At 42.8% G+C, this 26,458-nt stretch overlaps 1 protein-coding gene across 3 annotated transcripts in view; it reads right to left on the bottom strand.

The window, feature by feature from the left end:
- CPED1 (cadherin like and PC-esterase domain containing 1) overlaps positions 1 to 26,458 on the bottom strand; it is a 486,680-nt gene that overhangs the window by 219,670 nt on the left and 240,552 nt on the right. For all 3 annotated transcript variants that reach the window (XM_069764871.1, XM_069764872.1, XM_069764873.1), the window contains one exon: positions 24,916 to 25,084. In XM_069764871.1, the coding sequence (XP_069620972.1) occupies positions 24,916 to 25,084 (169 nt within the window). The remainder of the gene's footprint in view (positions 1 to 24,915; positions 25,085 to 26,458) is intronic.

The following is a 26,458-nucleotide window of genomic DNA, read 5'->3' as shown; positions in this document are numbered from 1 at the left end:
ATTCACTTACTTGTTCTCATATGCAGTTGATATAGTATAGGTGGTTTTCAAACTGTGTCCTTACTTGGCGCACTGAGTATCATGGGGTTATGTGGCTGTCAATAGTCATTATAGCAATACCACATTAATAAGTTATAGTGCGGTATGGGACTTGTCTTATATATGACTATGATGTGATGTCAAAATGAAGGTACCTTACTTGAAGAAGCGTTGGTGGTACAGTGCGCTGCGATCCGTGGGGCTGTTTGATGTGATAGATAGCCACGTCGTGGTGCCGCTCATAAGGATGGATATTCAGCTGTGCAGCCGCCTGTGAGTGCCAGGTGATAGCGGTGATAGCTGGTGGCTGTGATCGATAGTATCTTGCTGTGGTAACAGAGATGCCGGCGGCTCGTGTTACGTGCTCCGGCCGGAAGCAGCGATGGGTTTCATACGGTGGGTACATCATTCTATGGGCACGCTAAGTAAGTGCTTTAATCTGTAGAATATTCAGAAAAAGTAACACCTGTATATAATTAATCCAATACATTACAGATCTAACTGTGACAGCACCCCCGGATTGACTCACCTTTATAGTTTATCTTTCCACACGCACTGGATACACGCATCATCATATCTGTATATGTAAGTACCATATCCATTTGTTTCAATTGTAAGTAGCGCAGTGATTATATATTCTTTACCCCTCTTTAGCCTAGTGCAATAACAGGGAATCCACCTAGAGCCTGTTAATCACCAACAGCTTTTTCAGTTTTTTCTGATCTACTTTAATCCTCAGCAAAGCGCCAGTGTATATCTGCAAAAAAATTGATACAGTACTCGTTTCACTGTGGATATTGACACAATCTTACCAGCTTCTGCCATCATCTTCACATCCATCATCTTTTGCTTTTGTCCTTGGGTTAATATGCACATGTCCGACTAAAGCATGTTCATCTCTGGGACACAGAACCCGTCTCCTTCCTAAGCAGTATGATGGCTGGACATTCCCATATTGTTTGCATATAATTGTTCCTTCAGTTATCTTGAAATTGTACCCAAGGATGAGCCAGACTTTGTTCAAGTCCACAATTTTCTTCCTGATATTTTGGCTGATTTCTTCAGACTTTCCCATGATGCTACACAAAGAAGCAGTGTGTTTCAGGTGTGCATTAAAATACATCCACAGGTGTCTCTAATTAACTCAGATGTTGACAAAAAACACACATCATCAAATTGGCAGTCCAGATTCATTTAAAGACATAGTTATCTTAGTATATGTAAACTTTGACTTTGCAGTAAGTAATAAAAATGCATTAAAACATTCTCTCTCTCTCTCATTATTCTGGCATTTAGCAAATAATAATTATGGTAATCCTAATTGACCTAAAACAGGAAAGGTTTATTCTGATTTCAAGTCAGATATTGAGAAAAACACGTAGACGTGTCTTTTTATATAGTGTATGGAAACTTCTGGTTTCAACTGTGTCTCATCAGTGAAATCTACTTCTTTCTCCTACAGAAGATCATTCATTCTCAAAATTCTCAATTCAAAGGTAAAATCTATATTCAGTGAAAACAGTCTTTCCCATTACTGAGATAGTAGACGGTAGATAGTTACATAGTTACATAGTTATTAAGGTTGAAGGAAGACTATATGTCCATCTAGTTCAACCCATAGCCTAACCTAACATGCCCTAACATGTTGATCCAGAGGAAGGCAAAAAAAAACCATGTGGCAAGAGTAAGCTCCACATTGGGGGAAAAAATTCCTTCCCGACTCCACATACGGCAATCAGACTAGTTCCCTGGATCAACGCCCTATCAAGGAATCTAGTGTATATACCCTGTAACATTATACTTTTCCAGAAAGGTATCCAGTCCCCTCTTAAATTTAAGTAATGAATCACTCATTACAACATCATACGGCAGAGAGTTCCATAGTCTCACTGCTCTTACAGTAAAGAATCCGCGTCTGTTATTATGCTTAAACCTTTTTTCCTCCAAACGCAGAGGATGCCCCCTTGTCCCTGTTTCAGGTCTATGATTAAAAAGATCATCAGAAAGGTCTTTGTACTGTCCCCTCATATATTTATACATTAAAATAAGATCACCCCTTAGTCTTCGTTTTTCCAAACTAAATAGCCCCAAGTGTAATAACCTATCTTGGTATTGCAGACCCCCCAGTCCTCTAATAACCTTGGTCGCTTTTCTCTGCACCCGTTCCAGTTCAGCTATGTCTTTCTTAAACACCGGAGACCAGAACTGTGCACAGTATTCTAAGTGTGGTCGAACTAGTGACTTGTATAGAGGTAAAATTATATTCTCCTCATGAGCATCTATGCCTCTTTTAATGCATCCCATTATTTTATTTGCCTTTGTAGCAGCTGCCTGACACTGGCCCCTGAATATGAGTTTGTCATCCACCCATACACCCAGGTCTTTTTCATTGACGGTTTTGCCCAGAGTTTTAGAATTAAGCACATAATTATACATCTTATTACTTCTACCCAAGTGCATGACCTTACATTTATCCCCATTAAAGCTCATTTGCCATTTATCAGCCCAAGCTTCTAGTTTACATAAATCATCCTGTAATATAAAATTGTCCTCCTCTGTATTGATTACCCTGCAGAGTTTAGTGTCATCTGCAAATATTGAAATTCTACTCTGAATGCCCCCTACAAGGTCATTAATAAATATGTTAAAAAGAAGAGGGCCCAATACTGACCCCTGTGGTACCCCACTGCTAACCGCTACCCAGTCCGAGTGTGCTCCATTAATAACCACCCTTTGTTTCCTATCCCTGAGCCAGCTCTCAACCCACTTGCACATATTTTCCCCTATCCCCATTATTCTCATTTTATGTATCAACCTTTTGTGTGGCACCGTATCAAAAGCTTTTGAAAAGTCCATATACACTACATCCACTGGGTTCCCTTGGTCCAATCCGGAACTTACCTCTTCATAGAAACTGATCAAATTAGTCTGACATGAACGGTCCCTAGTAAACCCGTGCTGATACTGGGTCATGAGGTTATTCCTCTTCAGATACTCCAGTATAGCGTCCCTTAGAATGCCCTCCAGGATTTTACCCACAGTAGAGGTTAAGCTTACTGGCCTATAATTTCCGAGTTCAGTTTTTGTTCCCTTTTTGAATATTGGCACCACATTTGCTATACGCCAGTCCTGTGGCACAGACCCTGTTATTATGGAGTCTTTAAAGATTAAAAATAATGGTCTATCAATGACTGTACTTAATTCCTGCAGTACTCGAGGGTGTATCCCATCCGGGCCCGGAGATTTGTCAATTTTAGTGATTTTTAGACGCCGCCGCACTTCCTGCTGGGTTAAAGGGACTCTGTCACCTGAATTTGGCGGGACTGGTTTTGGGTCATATGGGCGGAGTTTTCGGGTGTTTGATTCACCCTTTCCTTACCTGCTGGCTGCATGCTGGCTGCAATATTGGATTGAAGTTCATTCTCTGTCCTCCGTAGTACACACCTGTGCAAAGTAATCTTACCTAGCGCAGGCGTGTACTATGGAGGACAGAGAATGAACTTCAATCCAATATTTCGGCCAGCATGCAGCCAGCAGGTAAGGAAAGGGTGAATCAAACACCCGAAAACTCCGCCCATATGACCCAAAACCAGTCCCGCCAAATTCAGGTGACAGGTTCCCTTTAAGCAGGTGACATTTAATTGGGAATTTTTATCACTAGACATTTTGTCTGCCATGGGATTTTCTTGTGTAAATACTGATGAAAAAAAGTCATTTAGCATATTGGCTTTTTTCTCATCCTCATCCACCATCTCACCCAGACTATTTTTAAGGGGGCCAACACTATCATTTTTTAGTTTCTTACTATTTATGTAGTTAAAGAATATTTTAGGATTATTTTTACTCTCTCTGGCAATGAGTCTCTCTGTCTCAATCTTTGCTGCCTTGATTTTCTTTTTACAGAATTTATTTAATTTTCTGTATTTATTTAATGCCTCCTCACTACCTACTTCCTTTAATTCTCTAAATGCTTTCTTTTTGTCACTTATTGTGCGCCTTACAGCTCTATTTAGCCATATTGGTTTCCTCCTATTTCTAGTATGTTTATTCCCATACGGTATATACTGTGCACAGGTCCTATCCAGGATGCTAATAAACGTCTCCCATTTTCTTTGTGTATTTTTGTGTCTCAGGATATCGTCCCAGTTAATTGCACCAAGATCCTCTCTCATCCGTTGGAAATTTGCCCTCCTGAAGTTTAGTGTCCTTGTAACCCCTCTACTACACATCTTTTTAAAGGATACATGAAAACTTATTATTTTGTGATCGCTATTTGCCAAGTGACCCCCAACCCTTATATTTGATATGCGGTCTGACCTGTTGGTTAATATTAGGTCTAGCAGTGCCCCCTTTCTTGTTGGGTCCTGAACCAGTTGTGAAAGGTAATTGTCTCTCATAGTTGTCAAAAACCGATTACCTTTGCTGGAACTGCAGGTTTCTGTTCCCCATTCTATTTCAGGGTAGTTGAAGTCCCCCATAATAATGACTTCTCCTTGAGTCGCAGCTTCATCTATTTGCTTTACGAGGATATTCTCCATTGCTTCCATTATTTTTGGAGATTTATAACAAACCCCTATCAGTAATTTATTATTTTTTCCCCCTCCCCTTATCTCCACCCACAGGGATTCTACCACTGATTATTCTACCACTGATAATATTCTATGTAGGGGGAGGACCAATTAGAGGCAGAGCTCCTCCCTCCTTCAATCTACATAGAATCTTTTCAGTAGCGGTTCTCATCTCCTATTTCAATAATGGGAAAGTGTGTAATAAAAAGAAGCAGATTTCTCTGATAAAATATATTGCAAAGCTTCTTATGTCCATGTGTACAATCGCTTTATGAACTAAAAATTATAACGATTGTTACTCATTAAGTTTTTTCAGGTACAAAAATATGATAAAGAAATATTCAAGTGTTAACATGATAACATGATTTTAGTTTGGCTTTATAATAATGTTAAATGATCAAAATTATGTTTTTTATTGTTTTGAAGACATATTTCATTGTCATAATCAGATAGCGACATATCATTTGTAGTTAAATTCTTTTTAGTTGTGTCACATTGAATCGATTGGGAAGTGTGACTGGAGCAAGGACAATCTTTGGTACCCTTCATGCTGACATTAGTAGGACCCACACACTTTTTATATGAACAGCCTTGAACTTAAACCAGGCTTACTGAAATGCATGAGAATTGTTAGAAGGCTGGAGTCAACATCCCTAGATCTGTCTTTGTATTGTAACCTTCAACACAGTATCAGCTTGCAATGAAACTTGAAGAACGTAATGGGATTAAACATAAAAGAAAGTTAGAAAAAGTATTTGGATTAGAAATTTAACTAAAGCCTACTGTGAGAAAGGCCACACTGCTGTCACTGACCTTTTCCTCCATAAGCATGATACCAGTTGAGTCCGTTTAAGTGTCAGAAGGGAACACTCCCATTTATTTACCCTTTCACTGATGCGACAGGTGTCACATTAAAAGAGGTATTGATACAATGTAACATGGCTTTATTGCTAGTAACCAATTTTAGAACAAACACACAGCTGGATACAGATCTTTCCACAATAAATGCTAATAATAACTGTTTCATTGTAAAATAGAATCTACAACAAACATACAAAGCCCCCATGTTGCTGCGGATAAGTGTAAGCTTTTGCTCTGTGATATCTCTCCAAAGCACACAGCTATGCAATCCTCATTAAGACATCATCAGTAAATGTCATGTTTTAAAAATTAGGTATATTCCAATATATAAACTGTATTGGGTGTTCAGAAAATTGTTAGTTGTGTCCAGTAGTGTTGGCACAAATAGTCTTTATATAGTTGTAAAAAGAGTTGAATGAATTGCATGAGAAATAACAGGTAAGAGAGTCTGTCATCAGAAGAGACAAATGGCATCCAAAGGGACAGAAGTATGGTTGATATGTGGCTTCTCAGCGCTGCTGTAGACCATCCAAAGAAAAGTTCCAGGAGACACTAAGATGAAGAAATACTTGGCACTAGTGTTGAGCGATACCTTCCAATATCAAGAAGTATCGGTATCGGATTGGATCGGCCGATATCCCGAAAATATCGGATATCGCCGATACCGATACCCGATACCAATGCAAGTCAATGGAACACAAATATCAGAATGTAAATAAACCCTTTCTGTCCTTCTACATCCTGTTCCGGAGGGGGGAAGAGTGTGGGCGGTGCATGGGTGGACACTGTGCGTGTCTATGTGTGCGGGCGGGGTCTGTGCGGGCCTGCCGGGGATCTGTACGGGCCTGCCAGGGATCTGTACGGGAGTCTTGGGGGTCTGTGCGGCCTGCTGGGGCTCTGTGCGGCCTTCCAGGGCTGTGTGCATGCCTGCCGGGGCTCTGTGCGGCCTGCTGGGGCTTTGTGCAGGCCTGCCGGGGCTCTGTGCGGCCTGCTGGGGCTCTGTGTTGGCTTGCCGGGGCTCTGTGTGGGCTGCTGGGGCTCTGTGAGGGCTTGCCGGTGCTCTGTGCAGTCTTGTCGGGGCTCTGTGCGAGCTGCCGGTGCTCTGTGCGGCCTGCCGGGGCTCTGTGCGGGCTTGCCGGAGCTCTGTGCGGGCTTACCGGGGCTCTTTGCGGGCTTGCCGGGGCTCTGTGCGGCCTGCCAGGGCTCTGTGCGGGCTGCCGGGGGTCTGTGCAGGCATCTTCCGATGGGACTACATACAACATACATACTACATACATTACATTCATACATTACATACAATACATACAGACATACAGTACATATAACATAGAGTACATACTCAACATTACTTGTGATTTTGATCCCCGAAGCCAGTGTCACCTGTAAAAAATATTAAAATAACAAACAACCAATATACTCCCTGTCCGCAGAAATCCACGAGTGTCCCACGACGATCTCCCATAGAGAACGGCAGCATCAGCTGATGCGACCGCTCTCCAGGGGCCCCAGGAACACAATGACGGGAGGAAGGTATCCTTCCGCACTGTATTCCTCCACCACTGTAAAAAAATAGTCCCTAGTCTCACTTTTGGCATTGCTGTGTGATAAATTTTCCCACACAGCAATTGCCATAAAGTGAGACTTTGTCCTGAGGTAACCTCTCAGTGATGCACTGCAGGAGCCATTGTCACCTGATGTCACTGTTCTATAGGGGACATCATCGTGGGACACTCGTTATTAATTGGACTACGGCGGACAGGTAATATACGGTTTATTATTTTACATTTTTTGCAGGCGCTGAAGTATGGTAAGTATGGTTAAATGAAGAATATTAAAATACTTTTTTCCTAATGTGTGCATGTTTTATTAACCCTTTCCTACTAGTGGATTAATAATGGATAGACGTCTTATTGACGCCTCTCCGTTATTAACCCGGCTTAATGTCACATTACAATAGCAAGGTGACATTAACCCCTTATTACCTCATATCCCACCGCTACACGGGAGTGGGAAGAGAGGGGCTAAGTGCCGGAATTGGTGCATCTTACAGATGCGCCATTTCTGGGGCGGCTGCGGACTGGTATTTGCAGCCGGGGGGGCCAATATCCATGGCCCCTCTCTAGGCTATAAATAACCGCCCGCAGCTGTCTGCGTAGCCTTTCTGGCTATAAAATATAGTCATTTTTTGGGGGGTCCCCCTATTTTAATAGCCAGTAAAGAACACGCAGACAGCTGCGGGCTGATATTCATAGCAGGCTACAAATATTGGCCCCCAGCCGTCGGCTTTCCCCCTCTGGAGCAGAAACTTGCGCAGGAGCCCATGCCGTTTTTTTTTTCTTTTTTTAAATTCAACGCTCATTAAGGCCTCTTTCACACTTGTGAAATTTGTGCACGACGTGGGCAACAGATGCAGTTTTTCAATGCAGCCGCTGCCCATTCTGAAGTCCGGAGAGGAGGGGGCGAAGTTTCTGCCGCGCATGCGTGGTAGAAAATGGCGGACACGACGGACAAAAAAACATTCACTTGAATGTTTTTTCGTGCAGATGGTCCGCCAAAACATGACGGATCCGTTGCACGACGGACGCGACATGTGGCCATCCGTCGCAATCCGTTGCTAATACAGGGCGGCCGCACAGAGCCCCGGCATGCCGCACAGAGCCCCGGCAAGTCCGCACAGAGCCCCAGCAGCCCGCACAGACCCCCAGCAGCCCGCACAGACCCCCGGCAGCCCACACAGAGCCCCAGCAGACACACACAGAGCCCCGGCACGCCGCACAGAGCCCCGGCAGGCATGCACAGAGCCCCAGCAGGCACACACAGAGCCCCTTTAGGCCGCAGTGCCCTGGCAGGCACGCACAGAGCCCCGGCAGCCCGCACAGAGACCCGGCATGCCACACAGAGCCCCGGCAGGCACACACAGAGACCCGGCAGGCACATACAGAGCCCCCACGGTCACCCACAGACCCCGCCCGCACACAGACACGCAGTCTGCGCCCACGCACCGGCCACACTCCATTATAGTGCATCATTGCACTATGGAAACTTCCGATTCCGGTATCCGATATCGCAAAAATATCGGAACTCAGTATCGGAATACTTGGCACTCATATAGGTGTGTTCAAGAACTTATTTATTGAGTGAAGAAATTCCAGAAATAAATGAGACGTTTCGGTGAATACCTGACTTTCATCAGTCATCTGAATAGAGGAGATCTGTGTGGCAGCGTGCTGTGTGGGAGTATGCAGTTTCCACTGAAACAGAAGACACAAAGATTTGATGAGGTTATATGTTATTATCAATGCATATCAAAGTCATTTGACTTCTTCATCAGGATATAACCACAGTCAGGCTTATATCCTGATGAAGAAGTAAGATAACTAAGAATCGCTTTGCTTATAAAATTGCATAAAGTCTTACAGTGTCTCCTGGAATTTCCCCTTGGCTCTCCTTCAGCAGCACTGAGGAACCACATATTATATCCATACTTATGTCGCTTTATGGTTTGTTTACTTGTGGATCTGCAGCAGCAGCACGATTGTTAGCCTATCTAAATGGTCTCTTAGCTTCGTGAAGTGTGGATGTTTATTTCAACAGAGATAGGACTAGAAGTAACCTGCTCAACTTGTCAGAATCTTATTCCCCAGGACCACAAAAGATTGTGCATGTTAACATCTAAACGTCTCCAGAAACATTAGACTGCCAAACCTACCAATCTCAGGGAGATCAGCTTGCAGTATGTATGGGAGATAAGCCACCACAAGAGAACTCTGGCAGAAGCTCTCTTGTATGTGGAGGAGTTGGGACAGATAGTTGTTTGCCAAATAATCATTTGGCCAACAGATATCTACTGTGTATGGAGGACTCAACGTTATCAATCTTCTTTTCACCTAACATTTACCATCAAGAAAAAGTAAACAGGTCTTCATACATTTTAATGATCGCCCAATCACACAAAAATGAGCAGACTCAGAGGACTTTGATCTGAATGTCTCATGCAATCTACCATATCATGACCACTGAGCACAATGGTTGGCTGCAGTATTCACATGGAGTAGTTGTGACATTGCTGTTGCAACCAACGCTACTGGTAAAAATGGAGAAGTTGTATTGGAGTAGGGGGTAGGTAAAGATTATTATATAATTTTCAATGGGTCATCAATGGGTCCAGTCTTTGGGCTCTTACAATTAAAAAAAGGAAAGTCCCTTTAAGCCATCTACTTTGTGAAATTGATACTTTGTAAAATTGTTACTTGGACCTGTAAATGCCAGCATAGCCAGGATAATCCTTGTGTCATATGCAGGGCCGGACTGGCCATCTGGCATTTCTAGCAAATGCCAGATGGGCTGGTCCAGGTGTGGACTGCTTGAATTGCAACTCATTTAACAGTATCTGCATTCTCAGGATGCCGGTACTGTTAGCAGCTGTGGCGGAGCACAGAGCAGCCGGCTCCATACTCCATCATTTATTCCGGAAGGCCTCAGGTTGCTTCAGACCTGTTGGAGGCTGGCCCCACAAAGGTGTAATCATGTGGCACGATTATGTCACTGTATCGCTCCACTGATATCTACTGCAAAACAGGATTGAAGAAGAGTCAATGCTTCAGTGGAAGCAAAGGCTGGATTAAGTGAGAATAAGTTCTTTTTGTCGGCTGCGGTGCCATTAATACTGTGTGGTATATACTATAGAGGGGCCTGTTGGGTAGACCATCATACTATAAAGGTGCCTGTGGGGGGATCATCATATTATATTGGGGCCTGTGTGGGACCATCATATTGTTTTGGTGCTATAGGGGGACTATCCTGTGTGAGGGCCATGACACCATACGGAAGGCTGTGTGGGGACCATCAAACTGCATTGGGGCTGAGGGTGACCAATATACTATATGGTATGATGTGGGGGCACCATAGTACTCTATTGGGGCTGTCGGGGCACATAATACTGTGTGAGGGGTCCATTACACTGTATTACTGTATTGAGGTTGTGGGGGGACCATCTGTTAGGCATCGGGATTTTCCCGCTGCACAGGATAGATCCCAAGCATTGTCTGGTGTTGTGGTCTTCCATTCTGGTCCAGCTGCTGAGGGTGTGGCTCAGCTCAGACATCGGTTCCAGCATCTTGCTCAGGCTCATGGTATTCATTTGGTTACTACTGGATTTACAGGCAAGCCTATGGTAACCAGCGATATGCAGGCGCACCCTGATGCTCGGGAGTCTAAGTCCAAAGGACACCCTACTGAGCATGTCTGTGATGTGTCATCTGCTCATTGGTGGTCGGACGGTTGCTGCACCAGTGAGGAGGCAGCTCCGGATTGGCCCGTGGGTAATGTCTCGGCCAACTGGGTGTGAGTGTTTGGGGTGGAGTCTTGTGTATAAAAGACCCCCAGCAGCGCACGCGGGTGCGCTAGTATCACTTATGTGTGGTGTTTGTGAGTGGATACATAGCTACCCCTTGGCTTACCATCTGTTTACTTTATGTGTATGGTTAGCACAGTTGAGCTACAGAGCAAGTCCAACCCTCAGGTTGCACCTCTCAGGGACAGCATCAGGGCTTTGCACCTAGCATTGCATGTGTTCTTCCTTTGGCTCAGCATCTGCTTCATTCTTGTGTGCGATTGACACAGTTTAGTTGCAGAGCGAGCTCAAACCACGTGCTTCCATCCCTGTGACATTTAACAGGGTATAGTATTCTGCAGTCAGAGTGAAGTACCTTTCAGTGAAGTAACTGAGTTTGGTACTTTGCATTCCATTCTTACTGTGTGGAGTTAACGCAGTCTGATTAAGATTACACTCGCAGCTTCGTTCTGCCATTGTTCACACTAGCAACAGTTATCCATCCCTGCAAGGTGGACCCCGGGTTGCGATTGCACGTCAAGTTATATTTTATTTAGTGCAATACGCCAACCCTAACAGTATACTAGCTCCAGGGTCTGGCTAGTAATGGCGGACGAGCAGCGTCTCCAGCGGTACATCCAGCCGCTGGAGGGCAGGCTGTCCACGCTTGAGTGGGCGACTTCAGCTGTGGATCTATTTGCAGTAGTGGCACAAGCAGCCAGCGAAGCCATCACCAGAGTTTCTGCTGTGACTCCTGCTCCACCCAATAAGTTCCCGGGGACAGCAAGGCTTGCAGGGGTTTTGTGAACCAGTGCTCCATTCAGATGGAACTACTGGTCTCACCTTTTTCTTCTAAACAGGCCAAAGTGGGATTTGTGGTGTCCCTGATGACGGACAGATCATTGTAGTGAGCTATGCCACTATGGAAGCGTAACGATCAGGTGGTCCAGAGTGCCTCTTGCATTCTGGGGGCTCTGAAGTAGGTCTTTCTAGGACCTCGTGTTACCCATGAGGCCTTTGTGCTTTCAAAGGCCAGGGCTGAATTTTGGTCCCTGTCCATCCCTGGTCATAGGGCATATAATCTGTAATTAATGAAAGGTATACACCACAGGACAGGATGGCCAGGGCTTTAGGAGTATGTTGTCTCATTCTTTAGTTAGTGGGAGGGTTGTATTACTTGTTGTATTACATATTTTATAGGCAGTACATGATATGTCACATAAGGGCTTCAAAAAAGAAATATGAATGGCAAAGGGCACCTTCTAACCTAAAAATGGCCCAGAGTTAATTTGATGGTTACTTGTGGCCATTGAACAGATATAAATTAGCAATAGTAGATTGTATGGACATTGTTAATAGCATCTCACTTCTGCACAATAATCTGAGACTTGTCTTAGCTACAACACTAGTCAGCATATAACAAATGTGTGCAACAAAATAATAACACCTGTGTGTACATATGTGCAATTCTCCTAACCAGTAAACAACATACATCAATCTTTAATGCCGGGGGTCTTGATTAATGCATTTAAACAAATGCAAGTAAACACTTCATGAGTAACATCATGGGGAACTTTCAAGTTTTCGACAGACTCGTGCTAAGCTTTGGTTTAGGCACAAGATGCAAATTACATTGCTGAATAAAAAATACAAATCATTAGTCATCTTTTGACATGTCAGGTGATCAAAACATAAATCTCCCATACTTTTGGAAGCAATTAGAAATGGGTGATGCCCTAAATCATAACATTATTTATTATTTGATATCATGTTACTATGTAAATAAAAATCAGTAAAGGCATACAGTTTTTAAAGAGAATCTGTCACCAGGTTTTGGCCACCTAATCTAAGAGCAGCTAAACTGGAACTGCACATACACAGAAAGTTGTCAATCAGTGGTGTGGGTGGGGTTATACAGGGCTCAGCATTCAGAGAAGTGCTAGATATGCAGCAGATAAAACAGTGATTTTATCAAAATGACAGTGTCATGGGTTTACAGTGACAGAGAGGAGCCAGAAGAATGCAGCGTCTGATTCCTCCTACTCCTGCACTGTTTAGAAGCACTTCACCTTCATATTTAACGGTGTAGGTTTCTTTTAAAATTGCAGGGACTAACTTACTCAGTTGAGAGCTCCTGGAAGCTTTCCTGCATTAAGGCTCTTAGCTGTGCACTGTTAGCCACTTCTAGCTCCTATGTAAACTGGGCTCTGGCTTGCATACATTGTCAGAGCTAGCTTATGCTGCATGGCTGGAGGCTGTTGGTGATTGTTGTTGGAGGAGGCGTTTGGTGGATTTATTTTTGACTACTGCTAGGTTTTGAGTGTGTGATAATTCTCTTTCTTCTCCTATTTTAGTTTAACCCCATCCTCCACTACCTGGAGCATTCTTCTGTTATATCTGTGAGCATAGTTGTATGTTTGGTATTTTTTGTTATTCCCTGTTCACATTACCTTGTTTTTCTGGTTGGTGTATTACAGTACACTACTAGTCCCCTCTTCCCTGGGTGGGGGAGGGGTACAGACTGAGGGCAGATTCAGGAGCTAAAGAAAGGTACGTGGCCCCGGTATCTTCACAATCAGAAGTAATCAGGGAAACAAACTGAGCTAGGGCGCCACTAGTGTTAAGGACTGGTACTGGGACACCCGACAACAGAGTTGGCAAGCAACCCAGTAAGTGACACATTGCTGGAATAGGAGCAACTGCCCCTATATTAGGCTGCTCTCAGGAGGGACAGCAACAACCTGGTGACAGATTGCCTTTAACCCCTTTCTGACATGTGACGTACTATCCCGTCGAGGTGGGGTGGGCCCGTATGACCACCGATGGGATAGTACGTCAAAGCCATCGGCCGTGCTCACAGGGAGAGCGCGGCTGATCACGGCCGGGTGTCAGCTGACTATCGCAGCTGACATTCGGCACTATGTGCCAAGAGCGGTCACAGACCGCCCCGGCACATTAACCCCTGGCACACTGCGATCAAACATGATCGCAGTGTTCCGGCGGTATAGGGAAGCATCGCGCAGGGAGGGGGCTCCCTGCGGGCTTCCCTGAGACCCCCGGAGCAACGCGATGTGATCGTGTTGCTCTGAGGGTCTCCTACCTTCATCCCTGCAGCAGGCCCGGATCCAAAATGGCCGCGGGGCTGCATCCAGGTCCTGCAGGGAGGTGGCTTACCAGCGCCTGCTCAGAGCAAGCGCTGGTAAGCCTGCAGGAGTGCACATCAGATCGCTGATCTGACACAGTGCACAGCAAAGTGTCAGATCAGCGATCTTACACTATAACATGATGCCATCCCCCTGGGGCAATGTTATAGTGTAAAAAAAAAAATTCCGAAAAAATATATATATATTGTTCCCATAAATACATTTCTTTATCTAAATAAAAAAAACAATAAAAGTACCCATATTTAGTATCGCCACGTCCGTAACGACCCAATCTATAAAACTGTCCCACTAGTTAACCCCTTCAGTGAACACAGTAAAAAATAAAAAAGAGACAAAAAACAATGCTTTATATCATACCGCCAAACAAAAAGTGGAATAACACGCGATCAAAAACACGGATATAAATAACCATGGTACCACTGAAAACGTCATCTTGTCCCGCAAAAAACGAGCTACCATACAGCATCATCAGCGAAAAAATATAAAAAGTTATAGTCCTCAGAATAAAGCGATGCAAAAATAATTATTTTTTCTATAAAATAGTTTTTATCGTATAAAAGCGCTAAAACATGAAAAAATATAAATGAGGTATCGCTGTAATCGTACTGACCTGAAGAATAAAGCTGCTTTATCCATTTTACCAAACGTGGAACGGTATAAATGATTCCCCCCCCCCAAAAGAAATTCATGAATAGCTGGTTTTTGGTCATTCTGCCTCACAAAAATCGGAATAAAAAGCGATCAAAAAATGTCACGTGCCTGAAAATGTTACCAATAAAAACGACAACTCATCCCGCAAATAACAAGACCTCACATGACTCTGTGGACCAAAATATGGAGAAATTATAGCTCTCAAAATGTGGCAATGCAAAAAATATTTTTTGCAATAAAAAGCATCTTTTAGTATGTGACGGATGCCAATCATAAAAATCCGCTAAAAAACCCGCTATGAAAGTAAATCAAACCCCCATTCATTACCCCCTTAGTTAGGGAAAAATTAAAAAAATGTATTTATTTCCATTTTCCTATTAAGGTTAAGGTTAGGGTTAGGGCTAGGTCTAGGGTTAGGGCTAGGGTTAGGGCTAGGGTTAGGGCTAGGGTTAGGGTTAGGGCTAGGGTTAGGGCTAGGGATAGGGTTAGAGTTAGGGCTAGGGCTAGGGTTGGGGCTAGGGTTAAGGCTACAGTTAGGGTTGGGGCTAAAGTTAGGGTTAGGGTTGGGGCTAAAGTTAGGGTTAGGGTTTGGATTACATTTACGGTTGGGAATAGGGATGGGATTAGGGTTAGGGGTGTGTCAGGGTTAGGGGTGTGGTTAGGGTTACCATTGGGTTTAGGATTAGGGGTGTGTTTGGATTAGGATTTCAGTTATAATTGGGGGGTTTCCACTGTTTACGCACATCAGGGGCTCTCCAAATGCGACATGGCGTCCGATCTCAATTCCAGCCAATTCTGCGTTGAAAAAGTAAAACAGTGCTCCTTCCCTTCCGAGCTCTCTCGTGCGCCCAAACAGGGGTTTACCCCAACATATAGGGTATCAGTGTACTCAGGACACATTGGACAACAACTTTTTGGGTCCAATTTCTCCGGTTACCCTTGCAAAAATACAAAACTGGGGGCTAAAAAAATTTTTTTGTGGAAAAAAAAGATTTTTTTTTCACGGCTCTGCATTATAAACTTCTGTGAAGCACTTGGTGGGTCAAAGTGCTCACCACACATCTAGATAAGTTCCTTGGGTGGTCTACTTTCCAAAATGGTGTCACTTGTAGGGGGTTTCAATGTTTAGGCACATCAGTGGCTCTCCAAACGCAACATGGCGTCCCATCTCAATTCCTGTCAATTATGCATTGAAAAGTCAAATGGCGCTCCTTCCCTTCCAAGCTCTCCCATGCGCCCAAACAGTGGTTTACCCCCACATATGGGGTATCTGCATACTCAGAACAAATTGTACAACAACGTTTGGGGTTCATTTTCTCCTGTTACCCTTGGTAAAATAAAACAAATTGGAGCTGAAATAAATCTATTGTGAAAAAAAGTTAAATGCTCATTTTAATTTAAACATTCCAAAAATTCCTGTGAAGCACCTGAAGGGTTAATAAACTTCTTGAATGTGGTTTTGAGCACCTTTAGGGGTGCAGTTTTTAGAATGGTGGCACACTTGGTTACTTTCTATCATATAGACCCCTCAAAATGACTTCAAATGAGATGTGGTCCCTAAAAAAAAAATTGTGTTGTAAAAATGAGAAATTGCTGGTCAACTTTTAACCCTTATAACTCCCTAACAAAAAAAAATTTTGGTTCCAAAATAGTGCTAATGTAAAGTAGGCATGTGGGAAATGTTACTTATTAAGTATATTGTGTTTAATATTTATGTGATTTAATTGCATACAAATTAAAATTTGGAAAATTGCGAAATTTTCAAAATTTTCGCCAAATTTCCATTTTTTTCACAAATAAACGCAGGTAATATCAAAGAAATGTTACCAGTATCATGAAGTACAATATGTCATGAGAAAACATTGTCAGAATCACCAGGATCTGTTGAAGCGTTCCAGAGTTATAACCTCATAAAGTGACAGTGGTCAGAATTGTAAAAATTGGCCTGGTCATTAACGTGCAAACCACCCTTGGGGTAAAGGGGTTAAAGTGAGAATATTGTCGCAGGTAATACAATACAGGCAGTGGGGATGGCCTCAATATTTGGACCATGACGTTATATCTATGATTAGTACAAACAAAAGATATCAGAAGGACATGATTAAGGAAAGGTTACAATGAGGTTATACTGAGCTTAAAAAATGTTGGTCAGTTATTGAAGACAGACAGGAAGGTACTGAGTATGGTATGGTCTTTAGATTAAATTTTCCACCAGGGCCTGGTGGCTATAATCTAAAATAAATCCAGGAATGGTTAGCTCAGGTGGTTATTTTAAAGGATTACTCCTATCTCTGACTGACAAAGGGAAAGTCTGAGTGTATGCACCAAGCAGAAGTAGTCAGAGTTATGGATACAGCCAAGCAGACTGCATGATGCCATTTCTGAAACTCTCACAGAAGTAAATAGGATTGTGCGACGCTGGTTTTGTAACTTTGTGAATAGTAAAGAACAACTCACTTGGCCATTTTCAGAGTCTTCGCCTCATTTGGACAGAGCATGGACAAAAATATCAGCTAAAAGTGAGCTTAAAATATGGACTGAATCCAATGTGCTGACAACAGTTGCAATAGGTGGCATTCTGTACCTTCTGTAGCTCCGCACTGAAGGGAAAATCCCCTCAGCCATTGTATTAAAGAAAGAAAGAACCACTATGAATCAATTACACTTATATGATTTTAGTTATTAATTTATGTGGTTAATGTATGTATAGTATGTACTGCATTGATAAAACTGTGCTGGAATGCATGCATTTCCACAGGTAAATTCGTATAACCCCATGTCACGGGGTCCTTCTCCGGTATCACACAATTAACAGAGCAAGAGTGAACAATCCCAAGACCTTTATTTAGGCAAAAATGCGAAAGGTCCATATACAATCCACCACACAAAGGATAAAATAGTCCAGAACCTGAATGCAGTTCAGTAACAGGATAAAAGTCCAACATTCCAAAAGACAGAGGATAACATAGTCTATATACTCTTCTTTCTCTCTGAGGTGCTGTGTTCTCATCATAGTTCCACACATGACTGCTCTGTGTCTCACCTCACTGATATTTTAAAAGTCCCCCTCCTCATTCACAGGTAATGGCGGAAGGTCGCAGGGGCTCATTGTTTCAACAAGCTAGGTCAATATGTCATTATCATATTAGCAAACAATACAGTACTGTGGGGCTGATATCAGATGGCAGCAACAGCCATCAATTAGCATATAACTCCTTCTACAAGAGAATACCATGAAAATAAGTAAAATAGAAATATACACAAAAATGATCCCCACATAGCATATTACACCATCACACCCCATTTCCAAAAAAGTTGGGACACTGTGTCAACCGTAAGGAAAACAGGAATGCAGTGTTAGGGTACCGTCACACTATACCATTTCGATCGCTACGACGGTACGATTCGTGACGTTCCAGCGATATCATTACGATATCGCTGTGTCTGACACGCAGCAGCGATCAGGGATCCTGCTGAGAATCGTACGTCGTAGCAGATCGTTTAGAACTTTCTTTCATCGCTGGATCTCCCGCTGTCATCGCTAGATCGGTGTGTGTGACACCGATCTAGCGATGCGATCTAGCGATGCGTTCGCTTGTAACCAGGGTAAACATCGGGTTACTAAGCGCAGGGCCGCGCTTAGTAACCCGATGTTTACACTGGTTACAAGCGTAAAACTAAAAAAAAACAAACAGCACATACTTACATTCTGGTGTCCGTCAGGTCCCTTGCCGTCTGCTTCCCGCACTGTGACTGCCGGCCGTAAAGTGAAAGCAGAGCACAGCAGTGTGTGCTGTGCTTTCACTTTCACTTTACGGCCGGCAGTCAGTGAGTGCGGGAAGCAGACGGCAAGGGACCTGACGGACACCAGAATGTAAGTATGTGCTGTTTGTTTTTTTTTACGCTGGTAACCAGGGTAAACATCGGGTTACTAAGCGCGGTCCTGCACTTAGTAACCCGATGTTTACCCTGGTTACCCGGGGACCTCAGCATCGTTGGTCGCTGGAGAGCTGTCTGTGTGACAGATCCCCAGCGACCACACTACGATTTACCTACGATCACGGCCAGGTCGTATCGCTGGTCGTGATCGTAGGTAAATCGTATAGTGTGACGGTACCCTTAGGGCTAGCGGAACGCAACGAGTAAATATAGATGTTTTATTGAAATTGATGCGTTCGCAGCCCGGGGTCCACCGTGCAGGAGAACCTGCTGCTAGCAAACGGCGGAACTATATGGTGGTATGAACTAACTCTTATTTCACAGAGTAGCCGTGAAAGCAAAGCACTGCGCCCTGTTAGACCTCACAGAGGCACAGGTTAACTACCCAATTGAGAGCAGTCAGTGGTCATGCATGCACACAAAACTCCTCGCCAGAGGTGCCAGCATTCTAGGGGCTTATTTCAGCCAGGTCCCTGAGTACATACACACACACACAATCTCCTCACCGGAGGTGCCAGCATTCTAGGGGCTTATTTCAGCCGGGTCCCTGAACACAAACTTACATGACCACACTGGTGCAAAGTACATAACATAGAAAGATACTAGTGCATGGCCGTGCGGCCATGCGAGCCTTAAATAGTTGCAGCATGTACAGGACCTTCCTAGAAGGACCAATGAGAGGCTGCCACAGAGCCTGAGCACCTACAGGACCTTCCTGAAGGACCAATGGCTTTAGCTGCAGTATCTGAACATGTGACCCTCGATCTCCACTGAGAGATCTTACTCTGGGCATGCTCAGAACGGGAAAAGCAGGACTTAGTCCCAGAAGCGTCTGCTCGCCACTGCCCAGCACTGACTTCAATGACAGAAGCAGGAAAAGCAGCAGTAACTCTTTGTACAGAGTCAGACTGAGCGAGACGCTGGGACTGACGTCTCCGCTGAGCAGGCTCCACTGCGGCAGAAGAATGGGAGACCGCAGCGGAGATGGCCCGAGATTCCCCCTGTGCAGAGGCGGGAACTCGACCCTTAACATGCAGTGATTTTTAACTCTCTTATAGCCATATTTTATTCACAACAGGAAAAATAACACATATAAGAAGAATAAAGTTAGATCTCAGTCCATTTCATCTGAAAAAAATTAACTTGATTATAAATTGATGTCAACAATGCATCTCTAAAAAGTTGGCACAGTACCATGTCTATCGTTGTGCAGCATTCCTTGTTCTTTTTGCAACAGTCTGTAAATGTTTAGGAAGCGAGTCCAATGGCTTGAGTTTTGGGAGAGGAATGTTGCCCCATTCTTGTATGATGTAAGATTCAAGCTGCTCAACAGTCGTGGGTCATCATTGGCGGATTTTTTATTTCATCATGCCACAAATATTTTCTGTTGGTGACAGATCTGTACTGAAGCGGCCAGTTCGTCACCCAAACTCCTCTTTTGCAAAGCCATGCTGTTGTGATCATTGCAGTATGTGGTTTTGCGTTGTATTGGTAAAGTATGCAAAGCCTTTTCTGAAATAGACATTAGTTGGAAGCATATGTTGTTCTAAAATCTCTACATAATGCTCAACAGAGATAGTGCCTTTCTAGATGTTTAAGCTGTCCATGTCATAGACACTAATACAGCCACATATCATCAGAGATGTGGGCTTTTCAACTGTGTGCTGATAACAAGCTGGATGGTCTCTCTCCTCTTTAGTCCACAAAGCACATCATCCGTGGTTTCCATAAAGAATTTCAGTGATCTTTGACCTAGAGAACACAGTAGCATTTCTCATTGTCTTCATATACGGTATGACTACTGCTTTACATGATAGATCTTTAAAGGGAAGCTGTCATGTGAAGAAAAACACTATTAATCTGCAGATGTGGTAAATCTGCAGGTTAATCGGGTTCTGAAGCCAAGCGTCTGCCACACAGAAGCCCTGGCTACCAGGAAGAAAATAAAGTTATTCCTCCTGGCAGCCTTTCAGGCATGGAGATGGAGCTTGCGCACCTTCAGTCACCACTCAATGCATTGTAAGCTGTAACCGAACACCCAACACTGACTGACAGCTCTGTACTGATGCACTGCTTAGCCGGCTCTCATTCAGTGTTTGGGCGTGGATTCAGCCGCTGATCACTATGTACTAACTGGTCACTGTAGCCACACCAGCTGTGCCTCTATGACTGGAAGCCAGAGGCTGCCTGGAGGAATAAAGTTCAATTCCCCCCGGCTGCTGGGCTTTCTGTGCAGTGGCCGCATGGCTTATGAACACTATTAACCTGCAGATTAATAGTATTTTTTCACATGACAGGCTCGCTTTAACTTCCATTTGTGGATTGTTAAGTGAGCTGTGTTCACAGACAATGATTTCTAGAAGTCTTATTGAGCCTATGCAGTAATTTACATAACCAAATCCTGTCAGTTTTTAATTTAATGCCATCTGCGGACCAGTAGATCACAAGCATCAATATTGATCATGGGCCTTGTCCGGGTGATTTCTCCAAAATATCTGAATCTTTTGATATTATATTTTGTAGATGGTGGGATATTCCAAGTATTTGCAAATTTACATTGAGCAACATTTTACTGAAATTATTCTTCTAATTTTAAACGCAGTTATTCACAGATTGATGAACCTCTGATTATCTTTGATCCTGAGCAACACTCATCTGTAGAGCTGTAGAGGCAGGGGCGTAACTATAACAGGTGCAGGGGTTGCAATCGCACCCAGGCCCTGGAGCCTAGGGGGCCCTAAAAGTCCCTTTGGCCTATAGAAAAAGACTATTGCTATTAAAGATTTAAAATATTTGGGGGCCCCGTTGGAGCTTTCGCATCGGGGCCCATGAGTTTCAAGTTAAGCCACTGTGTAGAGGTAAGCAGTAAGACAAGTATTTTTTATTTTGATGGTCCATTACAGTTTATCAAAATCGCGTCCAGTCAGTCATCACTTGGCAGAATCAATACTGAAGAAAATTGTAAAAAAAAAAAAATTTTGAATATTTTTGTAATATTCAAGTAGAATTCAATTCCACTGGAATATATTTTGCTCATTTTCATTGGCTGCAAGACATTTCCAAATTGCATTCTTATTTTCTTCGCAGTTTACAGTGTCCCATCTTTTTGGAAATTGGGGTCGTACACTAAATCAGGGAATCTCAAGATATTTTTTTACAGGGGTTTCATAGGCCATGACAAAATGATGCCTTAACGTCACTGTTGGGCAAAGTTAATACCTTTACAAAAAAATTAAAGTCAGCTTACCTTTAACTTGGCTCATAAACCTTGTATGGCATTACACAAAAACACAAAATGAATCAATTGCTTTGTTAATCATAGATTACTTCTGTCATAGAAAAGCATGTGCCTTTCCTGTGAAATCTGCATTCTTAGCTGAGACATACAGGTCCTTCTCAAAAAATTAGCATATAGTGTTAAATTTCATTATTTACCATAATGTAATGATTACAATTAAACTTTCATATATTATAGATTCATTATCCACCAACTGAAATTTGTCAGGTCTTTTATTGTTTTAATACTGATGATTTTGGCATACAACTCCTGATAACCCAAAAAACCTGTCTCAATAAATTAGCATATCAAGAAAAGGTTCTCTAAACGACCTATTACCCTAATCTTCTGAATCAACTAATTAACTCTAAACACATGCAAAAGATACCTGAGGCTTTTATAAACTCCCTGCCTGGTTCATTACTCAAAACCCCCATCATGGGTAAGACTAGCGACCTGACAGATGTCAAGAAGGCCATCATTGACACCCTCAAGCAAGAGGGTAAGACCCAGAAAGAAATTTCTCAACAAATAGGCTGTTCCCAGAGTGCTGTATCAAGGCACCTCAATGGTAAGTCTGTTGGAAGGAAACAATGTGGCAGAAAACGCTGTACAACGAGAAGAGGAGACCGGACCCTGAGGAAGATTGTGGAGAAGGACCGATTCCAGACCTTGGGGAACCTGAGGAAGCAGTGGACTGAGTCTGGTGTGGAAACATCCAGAGCCACCGTGCACAGGCGTGTGCAGGAAATGGGCTACAGGTGCCGCATTCCCCAGGTAAAGCCACTTTTGAACCATAAACAGCGGCAGAAGCGCCTGACCTGGGCTACAGAGAAGCAGCACTGGACTGTTGCTAAGTGGTCCCAAGTACTTTTTTCTGATGAAAGCAAATTTTGCATGTCATTCGGAAATCAAGGTGCCAGAGTCTGGAGGAAGACTGGGGAGAAGGAAATGCCAAAATGCCTGAAGTCCAGTGTCAAGTACCCACAGTCAGTGATGGTGTGGGGTGCCATGTCAGCTGCTGGTGTTGGTCCACTGTGTTTCATCAAGGGCAGGGTCAATGCTTTATGGTGATGAAGATTTCATTTTTTCAGCACGACCTGGGACCTGCTCACAGTGCCAAAACCACTGGTAAATGGTTTACTGACCATGGTATTACTGTGCTCAATTGGCCTGCCAACTCTCCTGACCTGAACCCCATAGAGAATCTGTGGGATATTGTGAAGAGAAAGTTGAGAGACGCAAGACCCAACACTCTGGATGAGCTTAAGGCCGCTATTGAAGCATCCTGGGCCTCCATAACATCTCAGCAGTGTCACAGGCTGATTGCCTCCATGCCACACCGCATTGAAGCAGTCATTTCTGCCAAAGGATTCCCGACCAAGTATTGAGTGCATAACTGAACATTATTATTTGATGGTTTTTTTGTTTGTTATTAAAAAACACTTTTATTTGATTGGATGGGTGAAATATGCTAATTTATTGAGACAGGTTTTTTGGGTTATCAGGAGTTGTATGCCAAAATCATCAGTATTAAAACAATAAAAGACCTGACAAATTTCAGTTGGTGGATAATGAATCTATAATATATGAAAGTTTAATTGTAATCATTACATTATGGTAAATAATGAAATTTAACACTATATGCTAATTTTTTGAGAAGGACCTGTATGTAGGCCAGTAAGGTCACTTCACAATTTGCAAAGCACTAGACTATGTGAATGTTATCCTGCTACAGTGAGTCAGGTTTGACTGAATCTAAGAAATAAGCTATTATCTACTACCTAAGGTTTGCTTTGTTTTTGACCCTACCTTCAATAACAATGACCACATGGCGACATCAGTGGTGGCACTGGTGACTATGCGTCTTCCCGATAAAATACTGCTTTGTTAAGGGTTTGAATCTTCAGTGCAGCTCAGCTTTCATGGACTTCTTTACTTGTATAAGCAGATAGCCATAATATTTCCTATTCTTATGTCACATAGGGATACAGTAAGCTTTGTGTCCGGTATATTCCTTCTGAGCTCCTGGGAGCCAAAGGGCAAAACATTTTTTCTACAAGTTTGACTACAAGGTGTGTGAACCTATAGCTGTCACATACTGTAATTACATAGTGCAGATATAAAGACGAAAGCTCAGCTTTAAGGCCCCATCACACTTAGCGACGCTAAAGCGATCCCGACAACTATACGACCTGTCAGGGATCGTTGCTGCGTCGCTATGTGGTCGCTGGTGAGATGTCAAACAGTGAGATCTTCCCAACGACGCAGCAGTGATGCGGCGACCTGTAGCGACCTGTACAACGATGTCGTTGGACGTTGTGACCCTGTCACATGGCAGCTATTATGATGATTCAGACCTCGATGAGGGACGTCCTGTGTGATGTTGTAGTCACACAGGCGTGCATTTGCGTTGCCTTTTCCGCGCCCATTCAGTTCCGATTGGTGGTCGCTACTGCGTTCTGATTGGTGGCGGCCTTGCCTTATGAGGCAACACAATAGCCCTTCCGTCCTTTGTTCCTGACCGCGTGGAGGTTTGCAGACCGTTGTAGAGTTCTCCGGCCTGCAACTCCTCTTCGATTTATCTATTCTTCAACGGTTCTTCTGACACCTAGGAAGGAAGCGCTACTATGTCGCCTTCTGTTGAAGGCATGACCGCCAATCAGAACGCAGCAGCGACCACCAATCGGAGCGGAGGGGTGCGGAAAAGGCAACGCAAATGCACGCCTATGTGTCGGTGTCTGAGTCGTCAACGAGGTCGTTGGTAAGGTGTCAAACACAGCAATGTGTGCTACCCAGCGGGACCTCAACGATCAAAAAAAGGTCCAGGCCATTCCGACACGACCAGCGATCTCACAGCAGGGGCCTGGTCGCTGCTACGTGTCAAACATAGCGAGATCGCTACTGAGGTCGCTGTTGCGTCACAAAACTTGTGACTCAGCAGCGATCTCGCTAGCGACCTCGCTTAGTATGAAGGTACCTTTAATTGCAGTTATATCTATGGGTGTGAATTTATCAGAGTTGCAGAAGCTGGCCAATTGTGAATATTTAAAACATTTAAACACAATAAAAATCAGTCTATACCTGTACAAATCCACACATTTTGTAGTGGTCAAATAAAGGCAGACTTGGACGATCTTCTCGAAAGATTGTTATCCTATAGCTTCTTAATAATATTGGGGTTTGTGAAGAATCATCAGTAACATGTAATGTGATGGGATTTGTTCCGAGTCCAAGTGGGTATTTTGCAACGCTAGAAAAAAATAATATTTGAACATTATTCAGAAAATCTTAGATGTTATCAGTTAGGATCTGTATTTTCAGCTCACCAGCTATCACTTTTTAATGTTAAATTCCTGAATGTTGTCACAGGACATGTTTTAATTATCATGTCATTTATATTTTAATTGTACATTGAGTGACAAAGATTAATAGTCAAGGCAAACGTATATGTCTTGTTTACTAATATATTTCTTTTTTGACTATTTAGCATCTAATTCCAAATTACTACCTTAAATCAAACCTAAACTACAGGAATTAACATATTTGTCCAAATTCTACCAATAGAGCACTGAAAGGGCAAATTTTGCTTCTTTTTTTTTACATGTTTTAAAGTTATATTGACACTAAAGCCAGTTCTGCCGCAAGCAATCCAAAACATGTGCCTCTATTTTTTGGAGAAGAATATTTGTGAATTTGTAAGCTTTTCCATTAATTGTAGATTTGGATGTATGTTTGTAAATACATGCCATGTATTTGCATAGCCTTTGACACACTTTTTTCATTTATTAGTTTTTAGATATGACAAAGATAAAGGTTATTTTTCTGATATTTCTTTAACCTTTTATGCTGGAATTATTTAGCCAATTGTGTGCAGGTTTTAAGCGATTTTTAACGAGGTTGCCTTTTAAATTGAGACAAAGTCTACAGGTAATTAAAGGTTTATTTTCAACTTGATCTCTTAGATCTTTATCTTAAATTAATACATGCCAATTATTGATTATAGTAGAGCACATTGCATTGTCCATAGAACCAAATTTAAAATTGAAAATAAAATTTTTTGGTTTGTCACATTTATTCATGTTGTTGTATTTCAACGGGGATTTTCGATTAGATTTTTTTTTGCTTTTTCTAGTGCTTCTAATAATTCCTCTCAAGGAAAATATTTTCCTTAATTCAGCTGATTGTTTCTCAATACCTATTTCATTGCTGTTAATTTTTCTTAAGCGTAAAAATTGGCTTTAAGGTAATGTGCTTTAGTGTGTGCTGGAGAAATGTAAAACAGAATTAGTGGAGGTTGGTTTTCTGAAAACCTCTGTTGTCAGTGCCCCATTTTTTACTTTCACCCTGACATCCAAATAATTAAGTTCAAGACCTCCATATACCAATGTGAATACCATATTCAAATTGTTGGAATTATTGAAACAGATTACAAAATCACTGAAGTTCTCATTTGTACCTGACCACACCATGACTATATAACATATATATCATGTGTACATTTTTAGGAATTTGAGAAAAGGATTTTTGGAGAAAATATATACATTTTCCCCAAAACTGCAAGGTACAAATTAGACAGGGCAGCTGCTTGTGCATGCCCATAGCTGTACCTAGGCAATGCACGTAC

The sequence above is a fragment of the Ranitomeya imitator genome, chromosome 4, assembly GCF_032444005.1.
Source record: "Ranitomeya imitator isolate aRanImi1 chromosome 4, aRanImi1.pri, whole genome shotgun sequence".
Lineage (NCBI taxonomy): Eukaryota > Metazoa > Chordata > Amphibia > Anura > Dendrobatidae > Ranitomeya > Ranitomeya imitator.
The sequence above is the reverse complement of the archived record's forward strand: the minus strand, read 5'-3'. Positions and strand labels throughout refer to the sequence as shown.